Genomic DNA, 25,578 nt, shown 5'->3' with positions numbered 1-25,578 from the left:
CCCGGCGAGAACCGTAAACAGAAAAAGAAAGAAAAATTTGAGTGAGAAAATTGTTTTGCTACAACTCCACCAACAATGTGTATAGCGGAAGGCGCCAAACAAGAGTTCACCCCTCTCCCCTCCTGCACGGAGCGCACTGGATATGCCCCTGCAACAGAACGGGTGGTCGGCGAGGGCCGATTTCATACGCAGTACGTACCGGTGCTTCAGTGACCTGCTCTTAACAGCTTTCCTTTCAGTTGCCAGGCGTGGCGCGGATTTTTTTTGCCGGAAAACTTGGAGCTCGTGATAAACACAACCGCACTTGGAAAACACTCAAACGGGTCGACCACGCATGTCTGTGTCTTTTTTTTTTTCCATGGATACGCCACGGCGGGTGAGAATCTCTAAGAGACGCGACCGGCCCGTACCAGTCAACGAACTGGACTACCCCTTCGGGGCTTCCCAGCTAAACTCACCACCACGCACAGCTGCACACCTCATTCCCCGCGGGATCACCGCAAAGTATTACTTCGCGGGGATGGGTTGCCTACGTTAGGCACTCTCCTCTACGCGTCGCTCCCTTTCGCATCTTCTCAGATCGCTCTGGATGGCTATTAGGGTGTTGCTAACGCGCTGCCAGTTCTCGTCGGACTCCGTCATGAACGCCATTAGCTCCTCTGGTCGTGGGAAATACTCTGCACTTGAGCGGTACCTCGTGCAGTGGTAGATCACATGCTCCGGATCCTCGCTCTCATTCGAACACTCAGGACACTCGGGAGTATCCTCGTGTTTGAACCTATGTAGATACTTCCTGTATCCTGTGAGGTGGTAGTTCATCTCTCCGCTTCTCCGCCCTATCCATGACTCAATGTCCGGGATTAGTCTATGGGTCCACCGTCCATTTGTAGCCGTGTCCCATCTTGCCTGCCATTTTTCTATCGACGCCCGCCTTTCCGACGCACGGATGGTCTCTAGCGATGCATTAGTTCGCATCCCTGCGCGCGCTTCATATACATGCGTCATCTCGAGCGCTAGTATATCCACCGGTATCATGGCCGCGAGGACCAGGGCTGCGTTATCCGACACCGTCCTATATCCAGACACTACTCGAAGAGCGCAGATCCGATATGGCACTGACATCTTTCTTCCTAGACTCATGTTGCCGGATAGGGTTGAAGACCACACCGGCGCAGCGTACAGTAGGATCGAGGCCACTACTCTCGCCAGGAGTATGCGACGACCTGCCTTGGGTCCACCAATATTGGGGAGCATCCTTGCGAGTGCTGCCTGCATCCGGGAGGCTTTTTGACTCACGTACTCGATGTGGGCCCGGTAGTTCAATCGGTTACCCAGCATCACGCCTAGGTACCGGATTGACTCCTGCGACTTAATAGTCGCATTACCCACGCGAAACGTCGCGTACTCCACCTTCTTCCGACTCGTGATGAGTACAGCCTCCGTTTTGTGGCCAGCCAGGTCCAATCCCGCGTTTTCCATCCAGTTAGATACGATCCGGATTGCCTCGTTGGCCGTCGCCTCGACATCTCGGAGCTCTTTGGCTACCACGACCAGGACGAGATCGTCAGCGAAACCGACAAGCGTGCATCCCTGCGGGAGCTGGAGTCTCAGGACGTCGTCGTACATTATGTTCCACAGTAGAGGTCCTAAGACTGATCCCGTGGAACTCCGGCTGTCACCCTGTAGAGCTTTGGTCCCTCCTCCGTCTCGTACCTCAGTACCCTACCCGACAGGTAGCTGGCTATTATCCGAAGCAGGTAGGTGGGAACTCCAATTCTCCCGAGCGCCGAGTCACCACCGCGCAGTACTCCTTTGTGCCAAATCTCCATCTTATTCCCTCGATCGCTCTGGATGCAATGTCGGTGACTGCCTTGATGGCGTCGACCGTTGATTTGGCCTTCCGGAATCCGTACTGGGACTCCGATAAGGCCTCCTTCTCCTGGATCACAACTTGCAGTCGGTTGTAGACGATTCTCTCCAGGGTTTTGCCGACCGTATCCAGCAAACATATTGGGCGGTATCCTGATGGTTCCTCCGGGGACTTATTTCCTTTGGGTAGAAGTATTAGCCGCTGCACTTTCCACTGCTCTGGAAACACTCCTTCCCGTAGGCATTTGTTGAACGTGTCAACAAATACTTCTGGTCTGGTGGTTGCTCCAAGCTTCAATGCCTTGTTTGGGATACCGTCCGGTCCTGGTGCCTTTTTATCCCCAATTCTCCTGGTAGCCGCTATCACCTCTGTTCGGAGCAGAACCCAGCCGATTAGCTGCTTGCCAAATAGCACCTAATTCTTGGCCCTCAGCCGCTTATTTTGTTTGTTACTTATGTCTATGTCACTCATTTGTTTGTTAAAGCTCTGCGCTTGCTTGCCCTGCTAAACGTTCTCTGCCAGCTCGCTCTTCGCTATCTCCGCTTTGCGTCTGCCTACCGACGTCGGCCGAGCGAAGCTGCGCTTAGCGATCGGAGCGGCAATGTAAAGGGCAGGCAAGCCACACTTGCAATTTGGATGTCACGCATTAAACAACATATCGTAATTTTATTTCTGCGCCGAGTTTTATTTAATTCGAAATAATTAGTCGGCCGATTGGGGATAAAAAACATTATCTCCACATAAAATTTGGTGACCCCGACGTGATCGAAGAGTTGCAGTGTCAATTAATAATCATTCGCGATCGACATTCGTTAGCCCTAGCAAATTTTCGGCGGTTAAGCACAATTCGGTGCTAAAACACACTTACATACACCTACATACACGCATTGCTGGCTATTAATTTCTCTGTCGCGACAATTCGGTCAGTGCAGTGCGGTAGGCAGTGCAGCGAACTCACTAATACACACAAGCGGAGTACAAAGCGGAATCGGACAGCTCGCACAGCCGCACAGCTAAAGGCATTAGCTGTAATCCCTTTGCTTTCGGTTCCCACGTTTATACGTATACAGGGTGTCTTTTTCGGTCGTGCTGAGTGACTCTTTTAAAACCTCAACATGGCAGCACCTGAGCCTACCAATGTCGCGAACGCAGCAATGCCGAGTGATGTAGATTTCTACAAGCACAAGGCCGAGTCCATCGCGCGCCAACTAAAGGCCATGGATCGCTTTCTTACCAAGGAAGAGCTTGCCGAGTTAGATGAGGCAGAACTTCAAGCTCGCTTAGAGCAAATCGAGCGAATGAATGCGGATTTCGATGCCGCTCAAACGAGCCTTGAAAGGCTGGATTTCCTGCAGTTAGCCCATGATGCCCGGCTGGACTTTTCGAATGTTTATGTCAAGGTTAGGTCCAGGCTGTCGCGGGAGTTGATGGCTGCTCGCACGGTAAATGTTGCCAATTCAACGGCTCGGCATACTCTCGAGGGGAATTCGTCGTTGTTCGCCTATAATAGTATAGGCCGTTCTCGAATGCCCGAGTTGCAGCTTCCGCGATTCAGTGGGAGCTACATGGATTGGCCAGAATTCCACGCGATGTTTTCGACAATGGTGCACAAAGACCATCGTATACCAATCATCGAAAAATTCCAATATCTTCGTGGATGTCTAGATGGTGCTGCGCTGGATACGATTCGTTCCTTGGAACTTTCTGAGGAGAATTACGACAAGGCGTTGAATTTACTAATGTTGCGATTCGATAATAAACTGTTACATTTTCAGGCACACGTCAAGGCTATTTTCGGGCTGCAAGGGGTGGAGAAGGGCTCGGCTATCGGCTTGCGCGCGCTCAGCGATAAAATCAATTCGCACTTGCGTGCACTTCAGACCTTGGCGACCCCGCAGGAGATTTCCGATGGGTTGCTGATCTTCATCATAGGCACGAAATTGGACCACAAGACCAAGGAGAAATGGGAAGAGAACTTGCCGACGTCAGGATTGCCTCGGTGGTCAAGCATGGCCTCATTCTTGGAAGCAAGATGTCGGATGCTGGAAAATTTGGGATCGGCTATGGTAACAATTCCTAGCCAGCAGGTGGGAGAAAGTAAACCTAGCACCCTAATCACCTCCATTAACGATCATAATAGCTCAACATGCAAGTATTGCAAATCCTCCGAGCACTACATATCCCGATGCCAGGCATTTATAGATCTCCCTGTTTTTTCTCGATACAAGGAGGTGAAGAAGCGCCATTTATGTCTAAACTGCCTCAACAAAGGCCATTCATTGCAACGCTGCAAATCAGGGGCATGTAGAAATTGCCAAGCCAAGCATCACACACTGCTCCACATGCAGTCGGGCGCTGACGCTGAGTTGCCGTCGCCGAGCACGGAATCGACCCAGCATGATCCTGCAAGTGCCCTAGTAGCAAGCAAATATATTAGCCCTCCCCCCTCGAGTCAAAAATCTCTGCCTAGCCAAAACGTGCTGCTAGCTACTGCAATCGTATATGTCAGGGGCCGTTTTGGATCGCTTATTCCATGTCGTGCCATTTTAGATTCCGCTTCTCAGGTTAACTTTATAACATCGAGACTCGCCAATCAGCTGCAGTTAGATCCTCACCCGTCTCACGTTAAAATCGCCGGTATTGGAGAGTCAATTCTACCATCCAGCAAGGCTGTGGACATCGTCCTGCAATCTCAAGACGAAAGCTATCGCGGTTTCCTCTCTGCAATTATCACTGCCTCAATCACAGGAATGCAGCCTAACTTCGGCCTAGACGCAAAGGATTGGCCAATGCCAAATAACCTAAAACTAGCTGATCCTAATTTCGCCAAGCCCCAGCGTGTCGATCTGTTGATAGGTGCTGGTTTGTTTTTCGAATTAATGTGCGTTGGACAGATTCGACTGTCAGACCAATTGCCAACATTGCAGAAGACGAAACTTGGCTGGATAGTGTCAGGAAGTATTAAAAACTCTGAGAAAGCCCGTGCGGCGCTAGCAGCCGTTGAAGATCCCCCTGTCATCTCCGCTTGCGAGACTAATTTGTGCGATATTGTAAGGCGGTTTTGGGAAGTCGATGGAGATTATTCGCCCTCATCAATTTCGGAGGAAGATGTTCATTGCGAACAGCATTTCGTCACAAACTGCATTCGCCTAGAGTCCGGAGCTTACTCCGTGCGTTTGCCAACCAAATTCAGTCTAGAGGAATTAGGAGAATCGTATCAGCAGGCGCTACGTAGATTTCTCAATTTGGAGAGGAAGCTAGCAAAAAGTGCACAGCTTAAGGCAAAATATATGGAGTTTCTTCAGGAGTATCGTGATTTAGGACACATGTCGCCAGCTTCGCGGCAGTCAGACCTCCCGCAGTACTTCTTGCCTCACCATTGCGTCCACAAGCAGGATAGTACAACCACCAAATTACGCGTAGTGTTCGATGGATCTGCCAAAACAGCGTCTGGAGTATCACTGAATGATGCGCTTATGGCTGGACCCACCATCCAACCTAAAATTCTGATAACTCTGCTTCGTTTCCGCTTTTTTAAAGTCGCCTTGTGTGGCGATATCTGCAAAATGTACCGCTGTGTACGCGTTTCCCATCCCGATACGCACGTGCAGTGCATCCTATGGCGCAATGACCCGAAGGAGGAGATTCAGGTGTTCAAGTTGGAGACTGTTACTTACGGAACCAAACCTGCCGCTTTCTTAGCAATTCGTGCTATGCATCAATTGGCAAATGATGAAGAGTTGCGTTTTCCGCTTGGCGCTGATGTTGTTCGAAGAGATTTCTATGTCGATGATCTCATATCTGGAGGGGACAGCATTGATTCTGTCATCAAAATTCGTCAGCAGGTAAAGGAGCTACTTTCGAAAGGATGTTTTCCCATACGTAAATGGTGTTCCAATGAACCCGCTGCTTTGGAAGGCGTATCGGAGGCGGATCGCGAAAAGTTCCTTACCTTTCATGATGGGACTGAAGTAACCAAGGCGCTTGGTCTAGTTTGGGATCCCACCACGGACAATCTTCTGTTTAGCTTCGCTCACGTCGGAACCGCTGCAGGCCCAATATCGAAGCGTTCGGTCCTGTCTACACTAGCTAGGTTCTACGATCCTCTAGGGCTCATCTCTCCCATCATCACAAAAGCTAAAATATTTATGCAGTCGCTATGGAACGAAAGCCTAAAATTGAATTGGGACGAAAGCCTGCCCCAGGATCTACATACGACTTGGATTGAGCTGACTTCGCAGTTGTCGATGGTTAAAAACTTTAAGTTTCCACGTTACGTGCTTCGGCAGCAAGCCAGATTAGAAATGCACGCGTTTTGTGATGCGAGCCAAGCAGCATATGGCGCCTGTGTATACATGCGTTCGGAAGCTCTTGGCATTGTGCAAAGTCATCTCTTATGCTCTAAATCCAGAGTCGCGCCCTTGAAAAGTATGACTATCCCCAAGCTTGAGCTGTCCGCTGCCCTCGTATTAGCCGAACTAGTGTCCACCATAGTTAAGGGATTATCAGCTCCATGCCAAATACATTGCTGGTCGGATTCGTCCATAGCCCTTGCCTGGATTCGAGAATCACCATTGAATTTTAATATATTTGTTTCTAATCGAGTTCAGCGGATTCAGGTGCTAACCGCTGGAAGGGCTTGGCATCACGTGCCCACAAAGTTGAATCCTGCCGACATCATATCACGTGGAGCCACGCCCGCTGAACTAATGGATAGCAGCCTTTGGATCTCTGGACCACCATTCTTGCGTCTTGAGAGCTCAGAGTGGCCTGCAGGCTTGCAATTGCCGACCGATGTACCAGAACGTCGTCATGCAGCATTGGTTGTTTCAAACGAAAGGGATGTATCGTACGATTGCAAATTTCAAAACTCATTCGGATCCATGCAGCGCGTCTTTGCTTACATATATCGATTCTACATTCTCAAGGACAAAGGCATAGCGCGGTCGAAGGGTCAACTTACCGTAATCGACATCAAAAATGGTACGCATTTGCTCATAAGGGCAATACAGCAGCAACAATTTTCGGAAGAGATAAGGGCCCTCGCCAGCAAACAGGCCCTACCCCCAAAAAGCACGATGGCCTCACTGAATCCATTTCTGGATAGCTTTGGATTGCTGCGTGTTGGAGGCCGCCTCCAAAATGCCGAATTGGACTACGACGCGAAGCACCCGATCCTGCTTCCTAAGGGACATCCTGTCACTGTCTCTATTATTATCTTCTTTCACGAAAGGTTTCTCCACGCAGGAGCTCAAGGATTGCTCGGACTGCTTCGGCAAAAATTCTGGCCTATTGGCGGACGCAAATATGTTGCGGGAATCATTCGCAAATGTGTTAGATGCTTGTGCTTGTGCCAGTGCTGAGGGAACATATCATGGGAAACTTGCCTGCGGATCGCGTAAGGACTAATCCAGCATTCCACACAACGGGCGTTGATTTTTGCGGACCCTTTTATCACAAGTCGGAAGTCAGAAGCAGGCCTCCTATCAAATGTTACATCGCTGTCTTCGTATGCTTTAGCACCAAAGCAACTCATTTGGAAGTCGTTCGGGATCTATCTACAGAATCCTTTCTGGCAGCATTAAGGCGTTTTATAAGTCTACGTCCCAAACCTCGAATCATCTGGTCAGACAACGCTACAAATTTTGTAGGAGCAAAAAATGAGCTTTTGGAGCTTCGGCAAATGTTCCTCAGCGATCCTCATACGTCGGCTGTGTCACATCTCTGCGTTTCTAGTGGAATCGACTGGAAATTCATCCCCCCTCGCTCACCTCATTTTGGGGGTTTGTGGGAGGCGGCTGTTAAAGCAGCTAAATATCATTTTCATCGCATCGTCGGGACCTACATTTTTACTCTTGATGAAATTCAGACCTTGGCTTGTGAAATCTCTGCTTTGTTAAATGCCCGTCCGCTTTATGCAATTACAGAAAGTCCCGATGATCTAGATGTGCTCACGCCAAACCACTTTCTCAATGGAGCCCCGAAAGCTGCATTCGACGAGCCAGATGTGGCGCATCTCCGGGTCAACCTACTTAGTCGATGGCAGCGGCTGTGTCAAATGAAGCAGGCGTTTTGGAGAAAATGGAGCACGGCGTATCTTTCGATTCTTCAGGAGCGGAGCAAGTGGCGGTCATCGTCTCCAAACATCAAGCTAGGAGCGCTCGTCATGATCAAGGAGGAAACGCTGCCACCGTTAAGGTGGCCGCTTGGCCGCATTGAGAGCGTCATCCCAGGAAAAGATGGAACCATCAGAGTAGCCGTCATCCGCACTCAAAAAGGCCTTTTCAAGAGGGCCGTTGGAAAAATAGCGGTTCTGCCCCTTCAGGATGGATCTGTTGAAAGCCTTTGCCTTCCAACGGGGGGTGAATGTTCGGAGCAGAGCCCAGCCGATTAGCTGCTTGCCAAATAGCACCTAATTCTTGGCCCTCAGCCGCTTATTTTGTTTGTTACTTATGTCTATGTCACTCATTTGTTTGTTAAAGCTCTGCGCTTGCTTGCCCTGCTAAACGTTCTCTGCCAGCTCGCTCTTCGCTATCTCCGCTTTGCGTCTGCCTACCGACGTCGGCCGAGCGAAGCTGCGCTTAGCGATCGGAGCGTCAATGAAAAGGGCAGGCAAGCCACACTTGCAATTTGGATGTCACGCATTAAAGAACATATCGTAATTTTATTTCTGCGCCGAGTTTTATTTAATTCGAAATAATTAGTCGGCCGATTGGGGATAAAAAACATTATCTCCACAACCTCCTCAACAGAAATCTGTTGCCACAGCTCGGAGTCTTGGCTCGAGACGCTCTCCTCCCTATACGGGTGCTGTGGGAATAGGGCCTCCACGATGCTACGAAGCAGGATCGGGCAGGTCACTTCCGGTGTTGACTGGCTCCTTATCCACTTGGTGACGACCTTATATGCCGTCCCCCAAGGGTTGACGTCCGCCTCCTCGCATATCTGCCTGAAGCAGGCTGACTTGCTCTCCTTTATGGCACGTTTAAGGGCTCTTTTCGCTGATCGGAGTTCCTCTCCCCTGGTTTCGAACTCAGGCCGACCTCGTGCTCTCTGGTAGCACCGTCTTGCTCGTAGGCAGGCTTTCCTTAGCTGGTTAACCTCCGCATTCCACCAGTAGCAGGGCGCTCCTCTTTTGCAAGGCTTCCTTCTTGGCATTGCCACATCACATACCTCCTCCATGAGCTTCGCCAGTTTCTGAGCCAGGCCCTCTGCCGTTTCTCGCGCAGGGCTTCAGCTGGCGTTGCGCAGATATTCCGTGAAGGTTTCCACATCCAGGTGGTCGCCCTTCCATTTAGGTCCGGTAATTTTGGCTAGCTGTCTTTTCGTTGCTGCTCCGCATTCGAAGTGGATCGCCTGGTGGTCGCTGAACGTAAACTCCTCGCTTACTCTCCACGTAGATCCCCTATGGAGTGAGACGCTCATGAAGGTTAGGTCGATAATGGACCCTCGACCCGCCTTGAAGTAGGTTAGCTTCCTGCCATCGTTTGCGAGTATTACGTCCAAGGACGCAAATTCCCCGAGCAGACACGTGCCTCTGGCGTTGGTTTCCTTACTGCCCCACTCTACGGACCACGCATTAAAGTCTCCCGCTATTATTACGGGAGCTCTTCCGCGCGCGTCTTCCGCTATATGCGCTAGCATACTTTGGAAGCGCGCTAGGTCCCAGCTCGGCGGGGCATAGCAGCTATAGAAGGTTACCACTCTAAGCCTCGCTCTAACAAATCCTTCGTTGGCTGCGCATATCTCCTGGGGGTGGATTTGCACGGCCCAGATGGCCGCCTTGCCGCAACTGCTGCTGGTCCAACCGCTTCCTGGTATCGCCCTGAATGGCTCGCAGATGAGCACGACTTCGGTCTTTCTCTATCTGACTGCTTGTCTCAGGAAAGACGGAGCAGCTTCGCAATGGTTTAAGTTCAGCTAAGTACACCTCATGCTGATCTTTTAGTCAGGGCGTTCCTAAACTGGGGGCATCTACCGCTGCCGGCCACGTGCTTCCAGTCTGCGCTCGTTCCCTTGCAGAGCATGCACTGTGGTTCCAGGCTACAGTCCTTTGCCAGGTGGTTCTCCTTTCCACATCTTCTACACAGCTTGGACCTATCTACTTTGCTACTGCACTGTCGTGCCATATGCCCAAACTCGAGACATCTGAAGCATTTGGTGACGCTGATTCGCTCACGCAGTCTGCATCTTACCCAGCCTACTTTTAGGACTCCTATTTTCAGAGCCTTTTGAGCGCTCTCCGCTGGCAGCCTGATTGTGGCCGTCTGGGTTCCGCCGTATGCCTTTCTCAGCTGGATATCATCCGCAGACAGCTCCGCCAATTCCACCTGGCTTCTCAGAGCCTCGCATATATCCTCCGTGGTGGTTATTTCGTCCAGGTCCTTGCACTCTACGGTCACCCGGTGCGACAGGCTACGAACTTCTGCGTGCTCCTTCAGCGTATTGGCTACCAGGCTTTTAAACGTCTCCGTCTCCTCTCCCGACTTGTTGAGCTGTAGGAGTAGCTCTCCTTTTTGGGTCCTCCTGATCCTGGCGACCGCATCACCGAGTCCACGCAGGGTTTCGTCCGTCCTAACCTTGCGCAGTATCTCTGCATAGGACTTTTCACCTTTGGTGGCAATGACGATGGCGTCTGGTCGCGTCTTGTCCGCGAGCACTCCAGTCGGCTTTTGCGGCCTCTTCCTTCTGCGCCGGTTGGTCACCGTCAGAAATGGGGTCTCCTCCGGCTCCTTTCTCTCCCTTTCAGCGTGGGCGTCCTTTTCAACTGCTACTCCTGGTGTGGTCTGGACCTCGACCGCTGCCTTGGTCCTCTTTGTCCGGGGTGTTGGTGCACCTGCCGCCTGTTTCCTCTTAGGCTCCGGGAGAGGTCTGAAAATCGGTGACGTCTGAGAGGACTGGTGGGTCCTGATCACCGCCTTAGCTCCTTCGTCGTGCTGCTGGATAGCAACCAGCTCATACAGCACCCTTATGCTCTCGATCGAGTCCCGCATGGGTTGGTGTATGGATCGCCTCTTGCCATCCTCGAGCATCTCCACTAGCTGCGTGATCTCTCGTCCTAGATCGCGCAGCGCTGTGCTGCCCTGAGCTTTTTGGTGCTGCTCCGGGCCAGGGAGAGCCGGCAGCGGGGCGTCGGTCCGCTCACCAGTTGGCGTTCTCGCCATTTTTTTGCTTTTATTGAAGCCTTCTGAGTCGTTCGTCGTTATGGGTGTGATACTTTTACTCATTTTGTTGGGTCCCAACTGGATGCGCCATGAGGAGTGGAAATCTTCATGAGATACCAATGACCCGTGCCATTGGCATGCACGATTCCTTGTTCTAGTCAAGTCATACGTACTAAAACCACCCCACACACATACACACCTCTTCCCCCGCGGGATCACCGTTAGGTATTGCTTCGCGGGGAGGGGGGCCTATTCTAGGCCGCTACATGCCGCTCTTTCTCGCATCGTCTCAGGTCATCCTGGATGCGCTTGATGAGACGGTACACGTATATATAGTTATCCTCCGATGCTGTCATAAAGCTAACCAGCAACTCTGCTGGGGGATATTCTCCGTCCATGCTGCGTATCTCTTACAGCCGTAGAGGGCATGCTCCGGGTCTTCGATTGCGGTTGGGCACGTAGGGCAGTATGGGCTGGTATCGTGTTTATACTTATATAGGTAGCTACGATAGCCCCCATGCGCGGTTAGGAATTGCGTTATGTGGTAGTCCGCGTTGCCTCTGCTCCTTCCGATCCACTCCTTCGCGCTACTGATCAATTTATGCGTCCACCTCCCTTTGACGCTCTGATTCCACCGTTCCTGCCATGTTTCGATGGAGGCCTGTCGCGCTGTATTGCGGATGGCCGCCGTGCCGCCTATGGTTCCCTGCGCCGTACTCTTTTCGTACACTATTTTCATCTACCTGGCCAGTATGTCCACGGGTATCATACCCGCTAGGACTAGTGCTGCGTCCTCGGACACAGTCCTGTAAGCCGAGATGACCCTCAGCGCGGCTAGCCTGTATGGAGCAGCTAACTTCCTTCGCAGTCTTTGGTTGTTTATGACCGCTGCCGCCCAGATTGGCGCTGCATAGAGAAGGATGGAGGACACTACGCTTGCCATCAGTCTTCGGCATCCAGTCTTTGGTCCACCAACATTTGGAAGCATGCGGGAGAGAGCTCCTTGCATCCTCGCTGCCTTCTGGCTAGCATACTCCACATGCGAGCGGAAGGTTAGGCGGTTGTCCAACATCACTCCCAAATACTTGATGGAGTCTTGCGATTTTATCAAGTCTGCTCCTACTCGCACTGTGGCGTACTCCGTCTTCTTCCTGCTCGTGATGAGGACTTCTTCCGTCTTGTGGCCAGCCAGATCCAGACCGGCTTCCCGCATCCATCCAGAAATTAGATCAATAGCTGTATTGGCTACCAATTCGACTTTCTGGACCTCCTTAGCTACAACGACTAGGGCCAGGTCGTCAGCGAAACCGATTAGCTGGCAACCTGGGGGTAGCTGCAGTCTGAGCACGCTGTCGTACATGAGGTTCCACAGTAGCGGCCCCAAGACTGATCCTTGCGGGACTCCTGCCGTAACCTCGTACGCTATCTCTCCTTGGTCCGTCTCGTAGCCAAGCAACCTGTCCGAGAAGTAACTGGAGATCATCCTCAGAAGGTATACCGGTACCCCGATTCGGTACAACGCCGTCTCGATCCTTGACCAGTTGGCCGAGTTGAAAGCGTTTCGGATGTCGAGCGTCACGATGGCACAGTACTCCTTGGTGCCCCACCTCCATCTTGTTCCTTCTATGGCCTTCGCTGCGATGCTAACTACCGCCATGATGGCGTCCACGGTCGAGCGGGATTTCCGGAATCCATATTGCGCCTCTGAGAGTGCTTCTGTTTCCTCCACGAACTCTAGAAGCCTGTTGTACAGCACTCTTTCAAGCAGCTTGCCCACCGTGTCCAACAGGCAGATTGGTCTGTACGCCGATGGATCATCTGCTGGCTTGTTGCCTTTGGGCAGCAGAATTAAACGCTGCCTCTTCCATCGTTTTGGGAATGTTCCCTCCCTGAGGCAACTGTTGAAAGTCTCCGCAAAGGGTTCCGGTAGGGTGGCCACCGCGAGCTTTAGGGCCTTGTTGGGTATTCCATCCGGCCCTGGTGCCTTCCGGTCGCCAACTCTCCTGGTTGCTTCTATGACCTCCAGTGTAGATACTGGCTCGTATGGTGGCTCCTCCTGGTCCAGGTTAGTTTCTTCCTTCTGCGGGTGCCTGGGGAACAGCGCTGTCACAATCCTATGCAGCAGTTGCGGGCACGTCGGGGTAGGAGTGCTTATTCCTCTGATCCTTTTGGTGACTACTTTATAAGCAGTACCCCAGGGGTCTACCTCCGCTTCGTCGCATATGTGGCGGAAGCAGTCGCTCTTACTCTTCTTGATGGCCACCTTCAGCCCGTGTTTTGCTGTGCGAAATTCCTCTTGCCTAGTTTCGAAGGCGTAGCGGCCTCTCGCTCTTTGGGCACGCCGTCGCGCTCGGAGACAAGCCCTTCTACGCTCGCCTATTTCCTGCGTCCACCAGTAGCAAGGTCTTCCTCGTAGAGGCGGCTTCCTCCTTGGCATGGACTGGTCGCATGCGTCGGCTATCCTCTGCGTCAGTTCCCGTGCCGCTTCCTCCGCTGAGATACCAGCTAGGTTCCACTCGCGTTGCCTGAAGGAGTCCGAGAAGGCTGCGACGTCCAGTAGACTATCCTTCCACTTTGGCCCCGTTGTTTTTGGCTTCCTGGGGACTCTGTTGCGCTGTCCGAGCTCAAAGTGTATCGCCTGGTGGTCGCTAAATGTGAATTCGTCACCCACTCTCCAGGTGGAATGTCTACATAGCGAACTGCTCAGAAAGGTCAGATCTATTATTGAGGATCTTCCCGCCCTGCAGAAGGTCATCTTTTTCCCGTCGTTTGCCAGTCCGACGTCGAGAGACGAGAACTGCTCCAGTAGGCAGTACCCTCTTGCGTTGGTCTCTTTGCTGCCCCATTCGACGGCCCACGCATTAAAGTCCCCTGCGATGACGAAGGGTGTCCTCCCACGAGTGTCTTCCGCAATGTGTTCCAACATAGTATGGAAACGCGACAGGTCCCAACTCGGCGGTGCGTAACAACTGTAGAAAGTTACACCCTTGAGTCTAGCTCTTACAAAGCCCTCCTTTGACGAATCCACATCGAGCGGCGGGGTCTCGACGCCCCAGATCGCGGCCTTCCTGCACTTACTTTGTGCCCAACCGCTGCCTGGCACCGATTTGTATGGTTCGCATACGATGACCACGTCCGGTTTCCTCTCCCTGGCGTCTTGGCTCAGTAGTGCCTGTGCCGCCTCGCAGTGGTTAAGGTTCAGCTGCATGCATCTCATCCTATCCTCTTTGCAAGTGCCTGTCTAAAGAGGGGGCACCTGCCGCTTCCTGCGATATGCCTCCAATCTTCCTTCTTTCCCTTGCAGAACATGCACTGGGGGTCCTTGTCGCAGTCTTTTGCAAGGTGGTCCTCCTTCCCGCATCTCCGGCACAGCTTAGAACGATCTACATCGCTCCTACACTGTCTGGCCATGTGGCCGAACTCCATGCAGCGGAAGCATTTGGTGACGCTGACCCTTTCCCTAAGTCTGCCTCTTACCCAGCCGACCTTCAGTCCTCCTATTTTGAGTGCCCTGCGGGCGTCCTCTGTCGGAAGTCGGACAGTTGCAATCTGCGTCTGTCCGTACCCTCTCCTTATTGATATGTCGTCCAGTGCCACGTTTGCCAACTGGATCTGGGACATGAGGGCGTCCCTTATCTCCTCCTTGGTGGTCACCTCGTCCAAGTTGGAGGGCGCGGACCTCTGCTGCGTCCCCTAGCGACTCTCCGACCAGACTCTGGAAGGACGAGGTTTCCTCTCCTGATTTGCTGAGCTGGAGCAGGAGTTCCCCCTTTTGGGTGCGGCGGATTCTTGCCACCGCCTCTCCTAGCCCTTGTAGCTTCTCGTCTCCTTTTACCTTTCGCAGAATCTCTGCGTAGCTGCTCGGGTCTTTCGCCGCTATGATGATGGCATCCGGGCGTGCCTTCTCCGTCATCACCCTAGAAGGCTTGGGCTTCCTTACTCTCGGCCTTCTATCAACTTTCCTCCACTCCCTGTTCGGAGGCGCCGTCGGTGTCTCCCCTGTGTCGTTATCTCCTGGAGTTGGAGTTTTCGCATCCACTCCAACCGCGCAGGTTTTCGTCTGGGTGTCCACCCCTTTGCTCCTCTTGTTTTTCGGTGCTTTCCCATTTTCCTGCTTCCTTTTTGCCTCCACCGCTGTCCAACGGCGAAGTTTGGGAGGACTGGTGGGTACGGATGGCCACCAGCTCGTAGAGCGCTCGGATGCTTTCAATGGAGTCCCTCATCGGCTGGTGGATGGAGCGCCTCTTCCCGTCTTCCAGCATCTCCACCAGGTTTGCAATTTCTTGCCCGAGATCGCGTAGCGCCGTGCTGCTCTGCCCCTTCTGGGTCTGCTCCGTTTGGGTCTGCCCTATCTGGGTCTGCTCCATCTGGGTCTGCTCCTTCTGTTGTAGCTCCTTTTTGTTCCGATCTTTTTGGGTCCGCTCCTGGACTGCTACTGCTGCTTCTCCCGCAGGTCTCACCTCCACCGGTGATCTTGCCATCCTTGCACTCCTCGTGAATGCGTTTTCGTCCTCTGTAATTTTTGGTTGTGATTGTGGTGTTTCCATTCTAATGGGTCCCAACTCCCGGGTCGTTGTTCCTGTTCGCTTGCGCAGTCGCGTTATTAATCCCATGGTTGTCTATGCATGCAGTGAGGCCATGCTAGGGTTGACTCTTGCCTTCACGGGGTCAAGAGTTCAGAGCCGGATCCGAGCTAGTCGGGAGCGTTGCTCAACCGAGCCAGCACCACCAACTTAATGGCGACGAATCAGGAAGCGTACCTAGGAGAACTGCCAGTTTTTAACGGGACGGGGGCGGCCTCAGCATTAGCCTAGAAGCTATTTCAGCAGGATTTCACTCCGCTTACTGAAGTTCTAGAATACTGACGCCGTCACCCCAAAAACGTCTTTCCGTGCCGGTGTTTCCAGTTTTATAATCAAGGCTGTACTGGTCTCGGCCTTGATGCCGTGTTTTGTCGCCTCCTGCGACAGGCAGCGGCTCGCCGGGAGGCTCTGTGTGTGTGTGTGTGTGTGTGTGTGTGTGTGTGTGTGTATATAGGTGAATGGTAGGAGCTCTGTTTGTAATTACGCCAAACACGTGAGCAATGCCTGTAATTTAGACGCGAGTCAAGGAACACAAAAGCCCAGGGCCTTTGTCCTGGCCCGGGCATCTCAAACATTTGCCGAATGCCAACCCAGGACGTATTCTACTTAGTGCAATTTCATCCACGTGCATATTTTGCCCAAAATTATACAAGGCATTCCATCCCTCTGTTCCAGCTCCGCACACTGTCAGCCCGAGGTCTCTTAATTAAGTGCATGCCTTCGTTTTCGGTTCCTTTGACACGACTCACTCAAATTGCAATTTATACGACATCTTGTTTATCTTGTTGTCGACTCAACTCATATCAAACTACTAGCCAAGCAGAAGCTCTGCGAATGCGCCAGCCAGCCAGAAAGCGGGGGGAAATGGATTTCCAGACTTGTGTCTAATAAATAATGCGAAATTAGGACAATAATCAGTGTTCCAGTACGAAGAGCAGTGAAGGATAATTTTCTTTAATTATAAAAAAAGGAAGATGGATAACGATGGTTAAATATAAAGACAGAGGGTCGTACAACAGCACACTATTGTGTGCTCTCAGCGAGTTCTGTAAGTAGAATTTCTTGCATTTTTTAAACTTCCCGTGTTTATTGTACTCTGAGCGTAGATCCCTGAAAAAAAGCCGTGATGCAGCCGGACACGCTAATTACTTGCCTGCTAATGGCTTTGACAGCCATTCATTCTCCCTCCGCTCTCGACTAAGATAACGTTTTAATTACTCCGTGCAATGCATTTATTGTAAAAAATAGGATAGTCTTTGATGAAAAAGCGGCATGCCGTTAAACTGTGCCAATTAAGTGAACTTACAAGCAAAACAAGCATAGAAAGAGTTTTTAGGCCAAACTAACAACTATTTTTGGGATCGCTCTTTAATCTTATCTAGAACGTATACACGGGTAGCTTGAAATGGAGATTGGTATATATATTTGTGCATTCCATCCAAGTGTGAGAATTTTATCTGGGACTTTGTAATTCGACGCTATTGCAATGTTCCACTCAAGGTAGCATAACTTAGTGATAGCTTAAATGTATGATTTGTAGAAAGTGTGTGCGGCTTTGACGAGCCATGACTGACCTTAAAACGATATTCAAATGGCAAACATGATCAAATATATCCTTAAATTTGTTATTCGGGGAAGAGGCTGAAAGGAACTGATGACACGAGTTTAAGACAATGTAGATCTGAAAAAAAATATTATAGGACCTTGCCTGGACCTATTCACCTAGGTATGTATGTACAAACTGCTCCTATCGGATTGGCTATCACTCATCCATCTACGATATGATACAACAACACTTACAAACTATAGCCTTAGATGTAGCATAAGTAAAGAGGGCGCTTTGGATCCGTTCTTCCATTCCCTCGCGGCGATATATTGTTGAGTTTTCCTTCTTAAGGCACAGATATTATGTACACCTGACTGAACTTAGGTCACTAGACTGGGGAGTGGAGAGTGGTGGGGGGTGGGTGGGACGGCGGCAGAGACAGACTTAAGAGGCTGGCGGCTTGCCATGCACTCGAAACCGGTAGAGGCATGTGTAGGTCGGCTGGCCATGATTTGTCTCGATGCGCAGCTCAACAATTTCGTAGGGCCGTTGGATTTCCAGGTTCTGCAGGGTAAAGTACTGCAGGGAGGCGCCATTGTCCTGGTACTCGTACTCACCGAACAGCACTGGGTCCTGGTCCTTCTCGTGATCCAGCCCCTGAGGAATCAAATGAATCTGAAATGAATTATGCCAACTTTTAAATGAGATTTCTCACTTACCCAAACGGTAAAGTTACGTGGCGCAGAGTCAATTCGTCCTGTGGGCGACAGACTTTTGGGAATGTGCTCCAGTGTAAACCCAGTGACATACACCAAGGAGTTTAGCTTAAGAACTGTAAGATAATGGCCAATGTAAGGTTTTTCAGGGTCGAATTAGAGGTAAGGACTTGCCTAGAAATCCGGGGAACCCCTGAAAGGCCCAGCACTCGCCAGGCTGGACATTGGGCGAGATGGCCACACGGGGCGTGTTGGTGGGATACCACAGCGGAATCCCAAAAACCGATATCTGGGCTGTTTTGGTCTGATAGCTCTCGGTGCAGCGTGTGGACAGGATCTGTCCACCTGCCGATTCCAGGGCAAAGTCCACGAGGCCCGTCTTGTCAGCATCGTACGTAGCTAGAACGGCCTTGACTATCTGACGCACTGCCTCCTCGCCGATTTCCCCCTCGAGAGAAGAACTACTTTCATTATGCTTGGCCTCGACGGCCAGCAGAATCTCGCTCTTGAGCCGCTCACTAATTTCGCCCATCAGCACGATGCTGGAGCGTTCAATCTCGTCGCGGATGTTGTTGTTGGTGCGCTTGTTGAGCTCCAGTAGCTGCTGCTCCAGATAGTCTTTGGCCACGAACACACTGCGCACCCAATTCTGCAGATCGATGTCGTCCAGCTTGGGCCCGTCCTTGCCACTTCCCATGGCCGATTGTTTGAATCCTAGAATCTCGACCAGTGAGGGTTTAATCTGTTTGTTGAGCAGGGCAAACTGGGAGTCGTTTAGGGCTGCCAGCTTGGTTTCGATCTCGGCCAGCAGTAAACTGAATCGCTGATCGCTAGCCAGTTCATGCTGCTGCATGCGCTCCAACAGATCCTCCTGACCGATCTTCAGTCTGCTGATGGACTGTTGTAGATTTGTATTCTCGGCCTGGTTGTCGGAGAGGGCCAGCTTGATGAAGGCGATCTCCTTGTTCAGCTGATCGATTTGTTGTTCGGTGGGATGCGAGCCGGAGCCGTCTTTCAGCACCTTCTCCTCCTGTAGGGCCAGATTAATTCGTCCGTCCACGTAGTCGGCCATCTTTGGGGAGCCTAAAATACGTTCCAGTAAAGCTCCCCAATCGATTTTCTCCAGCACTAGCGTGTAGTGGGATTCCTGTAGGTTAACTTCAGCCTTGATCAGCCTGTTGATCTCCTCCAGGTTAGCTGTCGACAGTCTCGCCTCCGGCTGCCAGTCGTCCGACCTTTTCAGCTCCAGCTTCAGTTTGGCGGCCAAATCATTCAGATCCTGTTCACTAAGCTCCGCCTTGGCAGTAAAATCCTGGAGGTTCTGCTTCATCAGCTGAACGATAATGTGAATCTGCTGAGGCGAAAGCTGCTGCTCTCTCTGCGTATACTGCTGCTGCTGCTGGAGTTTCAGCTCCACCAGCTGCTGGACATAGCTGTTGACGTGATTCAGAATATTCTCGTATTCCTCGGCGGTAAGGGATTTCCGTATGCTCTGCTGTATGCCCGCCATGTTCGACTTGATGGTTTCGGCTTCTTCAGGAGCCCTGGGCACCAAAGGCAGCTCCAGCAGAGACTTCAGCGAGGCTGTGGCACTGGACAGATGCCCACGCCACGTGGCCAGCAAAGTCAGAGGCAGCGGCAGCAGGGCCTGGACATGTTGAACGTAGCTGAGTTGCTGATCCTCCTGCAACAGCGACCAGGCTGGCCAAAGATAAAGCGAAACAAGGCATTATTAGTTGGCAGTCCTTCTACATTCCGGTTTCCCCCACAGTTTTTAGATATTCAGGGCATGGGCTACGGGGGAAATTAGATTTTTGGGGAATGCCAACACATGAAGAAATGCAGAAGGATAGAGTTCGGTTCTGGCCAACTAATATTGCTTGTCGTGTCTACTTACCATTTCGCATGATTCCATCAAATGGCAAATAAAACAACCGATTCTTCTTGTCTTGATGTTTTGCATGAAATCGTTTGCAGTTTATTCTTTTGTACAAGACTCTTACACAACAAACAGTGAACAAATTACAATTAACGTTGTCCGACAACAATTATAAATTGTTTGAGGCACACACATGTTCGGTGCATGTGAATGAATGTAAATCATTTTACAAAAAAAATCTGCAATATGTATAGGTGGCGGCGACCTCTATCCTTCTTCCATCAGCCTGTGATTTTGCATTTTGTTTGATGTTGTTGGGGGAATTGTGTGGGTTAGTGATGTGGGGAAATGGAAAGGGGTTTTATATGTATGGACAGTCAATGTGCAGGAAAAAAAAAACTCAACAAAAATAGACCAACTTGTGGACGAACCGGACTGACAAGCCGTAAGAAAATGAGTCAAATGCTTTTTAATTTGTACTTCAATTGATCGTAAAGTTAACACATATCCACGATCAGATATGGACAGAGAGAGAAAGAGACAGAGAGAGTTTATCTATCAAGAAAGCAGCTGCTGCAGCAGCTCATAAATAAAGCGGCACGATAGCTGCTCAAGATGTTCCCTAAAACTCCCTAAAACTGGCGTCCGAGAGCTGCCACGTTCTGGCCGATAGTTTTCAAATTCAGCAGATAGTCGTAGGCCCAGTCACGCACGCGGACCGCCTGCTCGGCGGCCTGCGATCGCACCGATTCGTACTGCGCCTGGTTCAGGTAGTCACCGACATTGATCTTGGGGAAGGTGAACGTGTATTCGGACAGGGACTTGGGTGGGCAAGTTTCGTTGGGATGGAGGTAATAGAACAGACCTGCAAAAGGCGAAGCACATTAGTCATTGGTCTGTTGGAAATGGCCAAAGTAAAATATATATGCACGTGGCCCGTGGCCATGGCTATTTGTAGATCTATGTAAATCAATGCAAACGTGTTGCTCTCCACAACGTTCAGTCGCGCGTATAAATAAATCCAATAGTGGTCGACTCTATGCATATGGCACTAGTTGTCGACCCAATTCAAGGTCAGGGCGCACGCTCACATATATTTTACTTAACCTCCGGCAAATGTGTAGCACAGCTCTACCCACCCGTCAGCAGCAGCAAGGGCAGCAAGATCAGCAGCAGTATGAGAAAACGCTTCTTCGACTTGTTTTCCGCATCCGAAGATCTCAGCAGCCACGTGTCCAGACTCAGTACCGATCCAACGAACAGATAGACGAATCGCAGAAGACTCGACAGACTGTCGCCAATGGCATGGCCAACCCTTCCTAGCACACTGCGTTCTTGATTCCTTTGCTGCCTGGCGTAATAGGTTTGATACGCATTCGTCTCTGTGGCCGAAATGTTGGTGATGCGCGTCCACATGGTCGTGACGGTGCTCAGGACGACTTGGATGAGACGGACCAGCCAAAAGCTCTGCTTTTGCTGCTGTCCAAACGTTGTGGCGTCCAGCTCGTCTGCCGAATCGTAGTTCAAGTAGTGCGTTTTCCTCGACTGGTAGCGCCGACGGATGAGCTCTTCCTGGTCCGGATTCTGCTGGACCATTAAGTTCACACGGGCATCATGGTTGGGGAGGCTACGACGAGACATATTGGGCATGGCCACAACACCTGGGGCCAATTGGCGGCGATGTGGGGACAGCTGTGAATATGTGTAGTCCGTCTTGGGTGTATTGCTGGAAAAGAGAGCAGATTTCGTTAGGTCACTGTAGGAGCAGGAAAACTCCAAGCTCAATCCTCTACTAACTTCCAATATTCGCCAGCATTTTTGTACTCGATGTAGGCGACGCTGGGATCCACCGTACTGTGGGAGCCGTTCGAGCGCTTGCTGCTGTTCAGCTGCTCCCGGGCGGTGTTCAGCACATTTTGCTTGGTCGCCACTTGGATCTTATTGTGGGGGGTCGATGTGGCACCCATTCTGTTGGTGGTGATTGACGTGACCGTTGTGGTGGTCGAGGTCTGTTTGCGCTTAGCGTCCGGAGTAATGTCATCGGCCGGAAAGTCGGAGGTCATCTGGGCAAATGCTTTGTTCCGTCCCTTTTTGCTGATGCTGGACTCCACCACGACACTCTCCTCGATGATCGTACTGCAAGTGGTGGGATATAGAAAGCTGTTTAGTAAGGTTTGGCGGCAATATCTCCACTCCGAAACTGTGTAAAGCATTTCTACAACGACGTATCAAAACATTAATATAATAATATGCTCATGAGCTGCTCTGACCTTCAGTGTTTAATGTCCGTCCGCCCCAGCATGCTGGGTTTTGTGGCTAAAACGTGAAAACGAATCTATGATGGCCAGCCCAGAGCATGTTGCTGAGACTGCCAGATGTCGTCATCAACGAAACGACGACGAAGTTTATTTGATTCATCAACTACACGGTAAAAATGCGCGCCAAAGCCGAGTAAAGCTACGCATACCACAGCCGAACACACCCTGTACGGCAAACGCACACACACAGACAAACATGGGGATTTGCCTTCGTTTTCATTTGCCAGCCTGCTCTGGCTCTGGCCGTTTCGAAATTGAATTTCGCGTCGAGTGTAAATAACAATCATGGACACAAACACCGCCACAAGCAGACACACTGTATGGGGTTATTGCTATGGTTGCGATGCTGCCCCAACGATTGTTGAGACTCGCGTGCCTGGGCCACATGCCGAAGAAACTCCATTTACTTCCACTGCCCACCCGAAGAGTATTCTAGACTGCTGATAGCAATGGCATGTTGAGTGATAAGCAAATGCTGTAATTAGGTATATTTTGGGAAGGGAGAACAACCCTTCCCCCATTCGGCCATACTCACTGCACATTGGGAGCCTGCGCCGACTTCTTCTTCTGGTGAAGCAAATGTCCCTCCTCGCCAGCATGCTCGCAATTCTCATGATCGCAACTGGAGCGAAGGAAGGGGGTCTTGGAACGCGAACGACGTCGCGTCTCTATCTGGTACGTATCATCGCACATGATTAGATTCTGCTGCTTCTCAAATGTCTTAGGGCCAGCTGAAGGTTGCTTGTATTGGTTGGCTGCAAACGGAATGGTAAAATGGAAATAAACATTAAAAGGTTTTTGTATTGGGCAGACAGACCCACAACACAACGAATATCTCCTAAGAGACCGTAATGACGAAATATTTGACATACTACTTTATGGCTAATTTGTAGTTAACTTCTATGCTCGAGTGCTTTTTCACAACGGGGAATGGGCCGAGCTACCTACAGAAGCTCCCTCCCAAAGCATGAGCATTAAATTATGCAATGCGATGCGTGTTGAAATGAGCACAGTGCCTGGTTTTTAATTAGAATGCAATGGGTAGGTAGGGGTTAGTGTAGGCAGGCTGGGGGCTAGAAAGATTCAGTCTAAAAATAAAGCAAGAGCCATTTCGAATTGCGAATAGCTTGTCAGTGACCGTGGATTGCGGCGAAAAAGTGATTTCTCTTTAATTCTCAGCAGAAAGGAAAATTTCACAGACATAAGTGGAAAGAGGGGTGGGAAGAGGCAAGTACAGGCTGCCTACCAGGAGAATAATCAATACAAATTGCCCAAATATTCGTTCTGAGCGCACGCAGATTTCGTTTAACATGAAAACCTAAGCAAGTTTTCCATAGCCGCGTCACTAGTAGCGTCGACAGCGGCGGTTTAGGTGAAAAACGGAAGCACGTACACACACAAACACTCTCGAAACAATCTCAACATGCTTAAACATGTATGGCGCATTTTGCACTTACTTTTTACACATACAGTTTATATCGCACTTGGTGGATTTAAAGTTTAATACAATGTTTAGGATATTTGCAAGGGCCGCGCCGTTTTTTAGAATAACACAGAAGCGTAAAACTCACGTCTACTATCGGCGAAAAAAAATGCTAACAAAATGTTAAAACATGCCGTCAGACCAGTGCTGCCATTTTAGCTTATTTTAAGCTAGATTTGGCTTATTTTAAAACCAAATAGCTTGACAAATATTTGAAATGCTTATAGCTTGAAATCTAGCTTATTTAAAAGTTCATTTAGCTTATTTTAGCTTAAAATAATTAGTACAAAAAAATGTATTTTTTTTTTTTTTTTTTGTAATATTGTTTAATTTTTAGCGAGAAAACTGATAAAAATCATATTTCTTGTTCATATTTTGGTATATCATCCAATTTGTAGTATAAATGTACAGTATTGTTTGCACATTTACATAAGAGAAAATGCCGACGAGGGGGAACGTTGTGAGTTGCTGCGGAGACCGCAACTCTACAGTTATACCCGATACTAAGTCAGAATGGCTCTCCTCCGGCAGACGCCGCTAATATTAAACGACACGACAAGGAGTGCGTGCGAGAGAGACAGAAAATCAGTCTGAGCGTGACGTCGGGTGCTGCGTAGCCAGTGCAAATTGATTTGTTCCTTTTGGCTATAAAAATGATCTGATCTGATCCAGATTCAGCAATCTGATATATATGATCATTATCTATGATTCTGCGTTTTTAGTTTTCTCGTATCCTCAATATTGTGGATGCAACAGATTTTCGTCCTTTGTGGGGCGGAAGGGGGTGGGGCGAAATTTTGAGATATACGTTTTATAGTGACATCTTAAAGGAGTGTGTGTACCAAATTTGGTTACTCTAGCCTTAATAGTCTCTGAGATTTGTGGATGCCACAGATTTTCGTCCTTTGCGGGGGCGGAAGGGGGTGTGGCGAAATTTTGAAACGAAACGGTCAAGGTCCGATATCACAGGAGTGTGGATACCAAATTTGGTTGCTCTGGCTTTTATAGGTTCTGAGATCCCTGAACTCATATTTTGCAATTGGCAAAACCGACCATGAAACCTGTGTGTTAGAGAGAGACAGAGCGAGAAAGAATGAAATTGTTTTCTTGATTCTGGCTATAATAATAATACGATCTGGTTCAGATTTTGCTCTCTAGAAGATATGGACATCTCCTACGATTCTGCGTTTTCTGTTTTCTCGTATCTTTGAATTTGTTGATGCCACAGATTTTCGCCCTTCGTGGGGGCGGAAGGGGGCGGGGCAAAGTTTTGAAATATACTTGTAGCAGTGACATATCACAGAAGACCGGATATAAAACGTCGTTGCTCTAGCTTTTATAGTCTTTGAGCACTAGGCGCTGATAGGGACGGACAGACGGACGGACGGACAGACGGACAGACAAACAGACAGACAGGGCTCAATCGACTCGGCTATTGATGCTGATCAAGAATATATATACTTTATGGGGTCGGAAACGATTCCTTCTGGACGTTACACACATCCACTTTTACCACAAATCTAATATACCCCAATACTCATTTTGTGTATCGGGTATAAAAATGTAATGGGAAGTTTTATTTGATGTTTACAAGCGTACTTTAAGCATTTACTCAGAGTCGCCTCTTCACCTGAACCCACTTAATCTACCAATAAAACGCTCAATTGAAACAGCTCAACAGCCTGAGTTAAGCCGATGAAGAATAACCCTCAGTTCCGAACTCATAATTTTATCCGGTTGATGAATCACTTTCCTTCAAGGCTAGATAATTTTAATTTTTTCCGACCTCATAAAGTATTTATATTCTTGGTCAGCATCAATAGCCGAATGGATTTAGCCATGTATGTATGTCCGTCTGTGCGAACCGATGAGCGTCTAGATCCCAGAGACTTTAAAGGCTAGAGAAACTTAATTTTGTATCCAGTATCTAGTTAAATGATACGAGAAAACTAAAAGCGCAGAATTATTGAGAATAACCGTATCTACCAGATCTACGAATCTGGGAAAACGGTTCCCTTA

The 25,578-nt window shown here is 49.9% G+C and overlaps 1 protein-coding gene across 3 annotated transcripts; it reads right to left on the bottom strand.

The window, feature by feature from the left end:
* Window positions 1-16,831: 16,831 nt before the first annotated feature.
* On the bottom strand, window positions 16,832-23,680 carry LOC108160004. Of its 3 annotated transcripts, XM_033395618.1 has the most exons (7): window positions 23,534-23,680; window positions 22,612-22,831; window positions 21,556-21,894; window positions 20,898-21,484; window positions 18,054-19,580; window positions 17,883-17,995; window positions 16,832-17,820 (listed from the first exon to the last, which is right to left on the bottom strand). In XM_033395618.1, the coding sequence occupies exons 2-7, from the start codon at window positions 22,767-22,769 to the stop codon at window positions 17,608-17,610; spliced, it is 2,937 nt and encodes a 978-aa protein (XP_033251509.1). In that variant the 5' UTR covers window positions 22,770-22,831; window positions 23,534-23,680; the 3' UTR covers window positions 16,832-17,607. The 3 variants fall into 3 exon arrangements, with proteins under 3 accessions (XP_033251509.1, XP_033251510.1, XP_033251511.1); XM_033395619.1 differs by lacking the exons at window positions 22,612-22,831; window positions 23,534-23,680 and adding an exon at window positions 22,029-22,131; XM_033395620.1 differs by lacking the exons at window positions 16,832-17,820; window positions 17,883-17,995; window positions 18,054-19,580 and adding an exon at window positions 19,821-20,623 and having other exon boundaries at window positions 23,534-23,662.
* Window positions 23,681-25,578: the final 1,898 nt, after the last annotated feature.

Source organism: Drosophila miranda (assembly GCF_003369915.1).
Source record: "Drosophila miranda strain MSH22 chromosome Y unlocalized genomic scaffold, D.miranda_PacBio2.1 Contig_Y1_pilon, whole genome shotgun sequence".
NCBI classification, from domain to species: Eukaryota; Metazoa; Arthropoda; class Insecta; order Diptera; family Drosophilidae; genus Drosophila; species Drosophila miranda.
The sequence above is the reverse complement of the archived record's forward strand: the minus strand, read 5'-3'. Positions and strand labels throughout refer to the sequence as shown.

What these genes read in the sequence shown, in the direction of transcription:
- LOC108160004 (XM_033395618.1), bottom strand. Translation starts at nt 22,769, where the DNA reads ATGTGCGATGATACGTACCAGATAGAGACGCGACGTCGTTCGCGTTCC. An exon ending in AATGCTGGCGAATATTGGAA is followed by an intron (nt 21,485 to 21,555) that starts GTTAGTAGAGGA and finishes TCTCTTTTCCAG; the next exon opens with CAATACACCCAAGACGGACT. An exon ending in GGGGTTCCCCGGATTTCTAG is followed by an intron (nt 17,996 to 18,053) that starts GCAAGTCCTTAC and finishes ATTATCTTACAG; the next exon opens with TTCTTAAGCTAAACTCCTTG.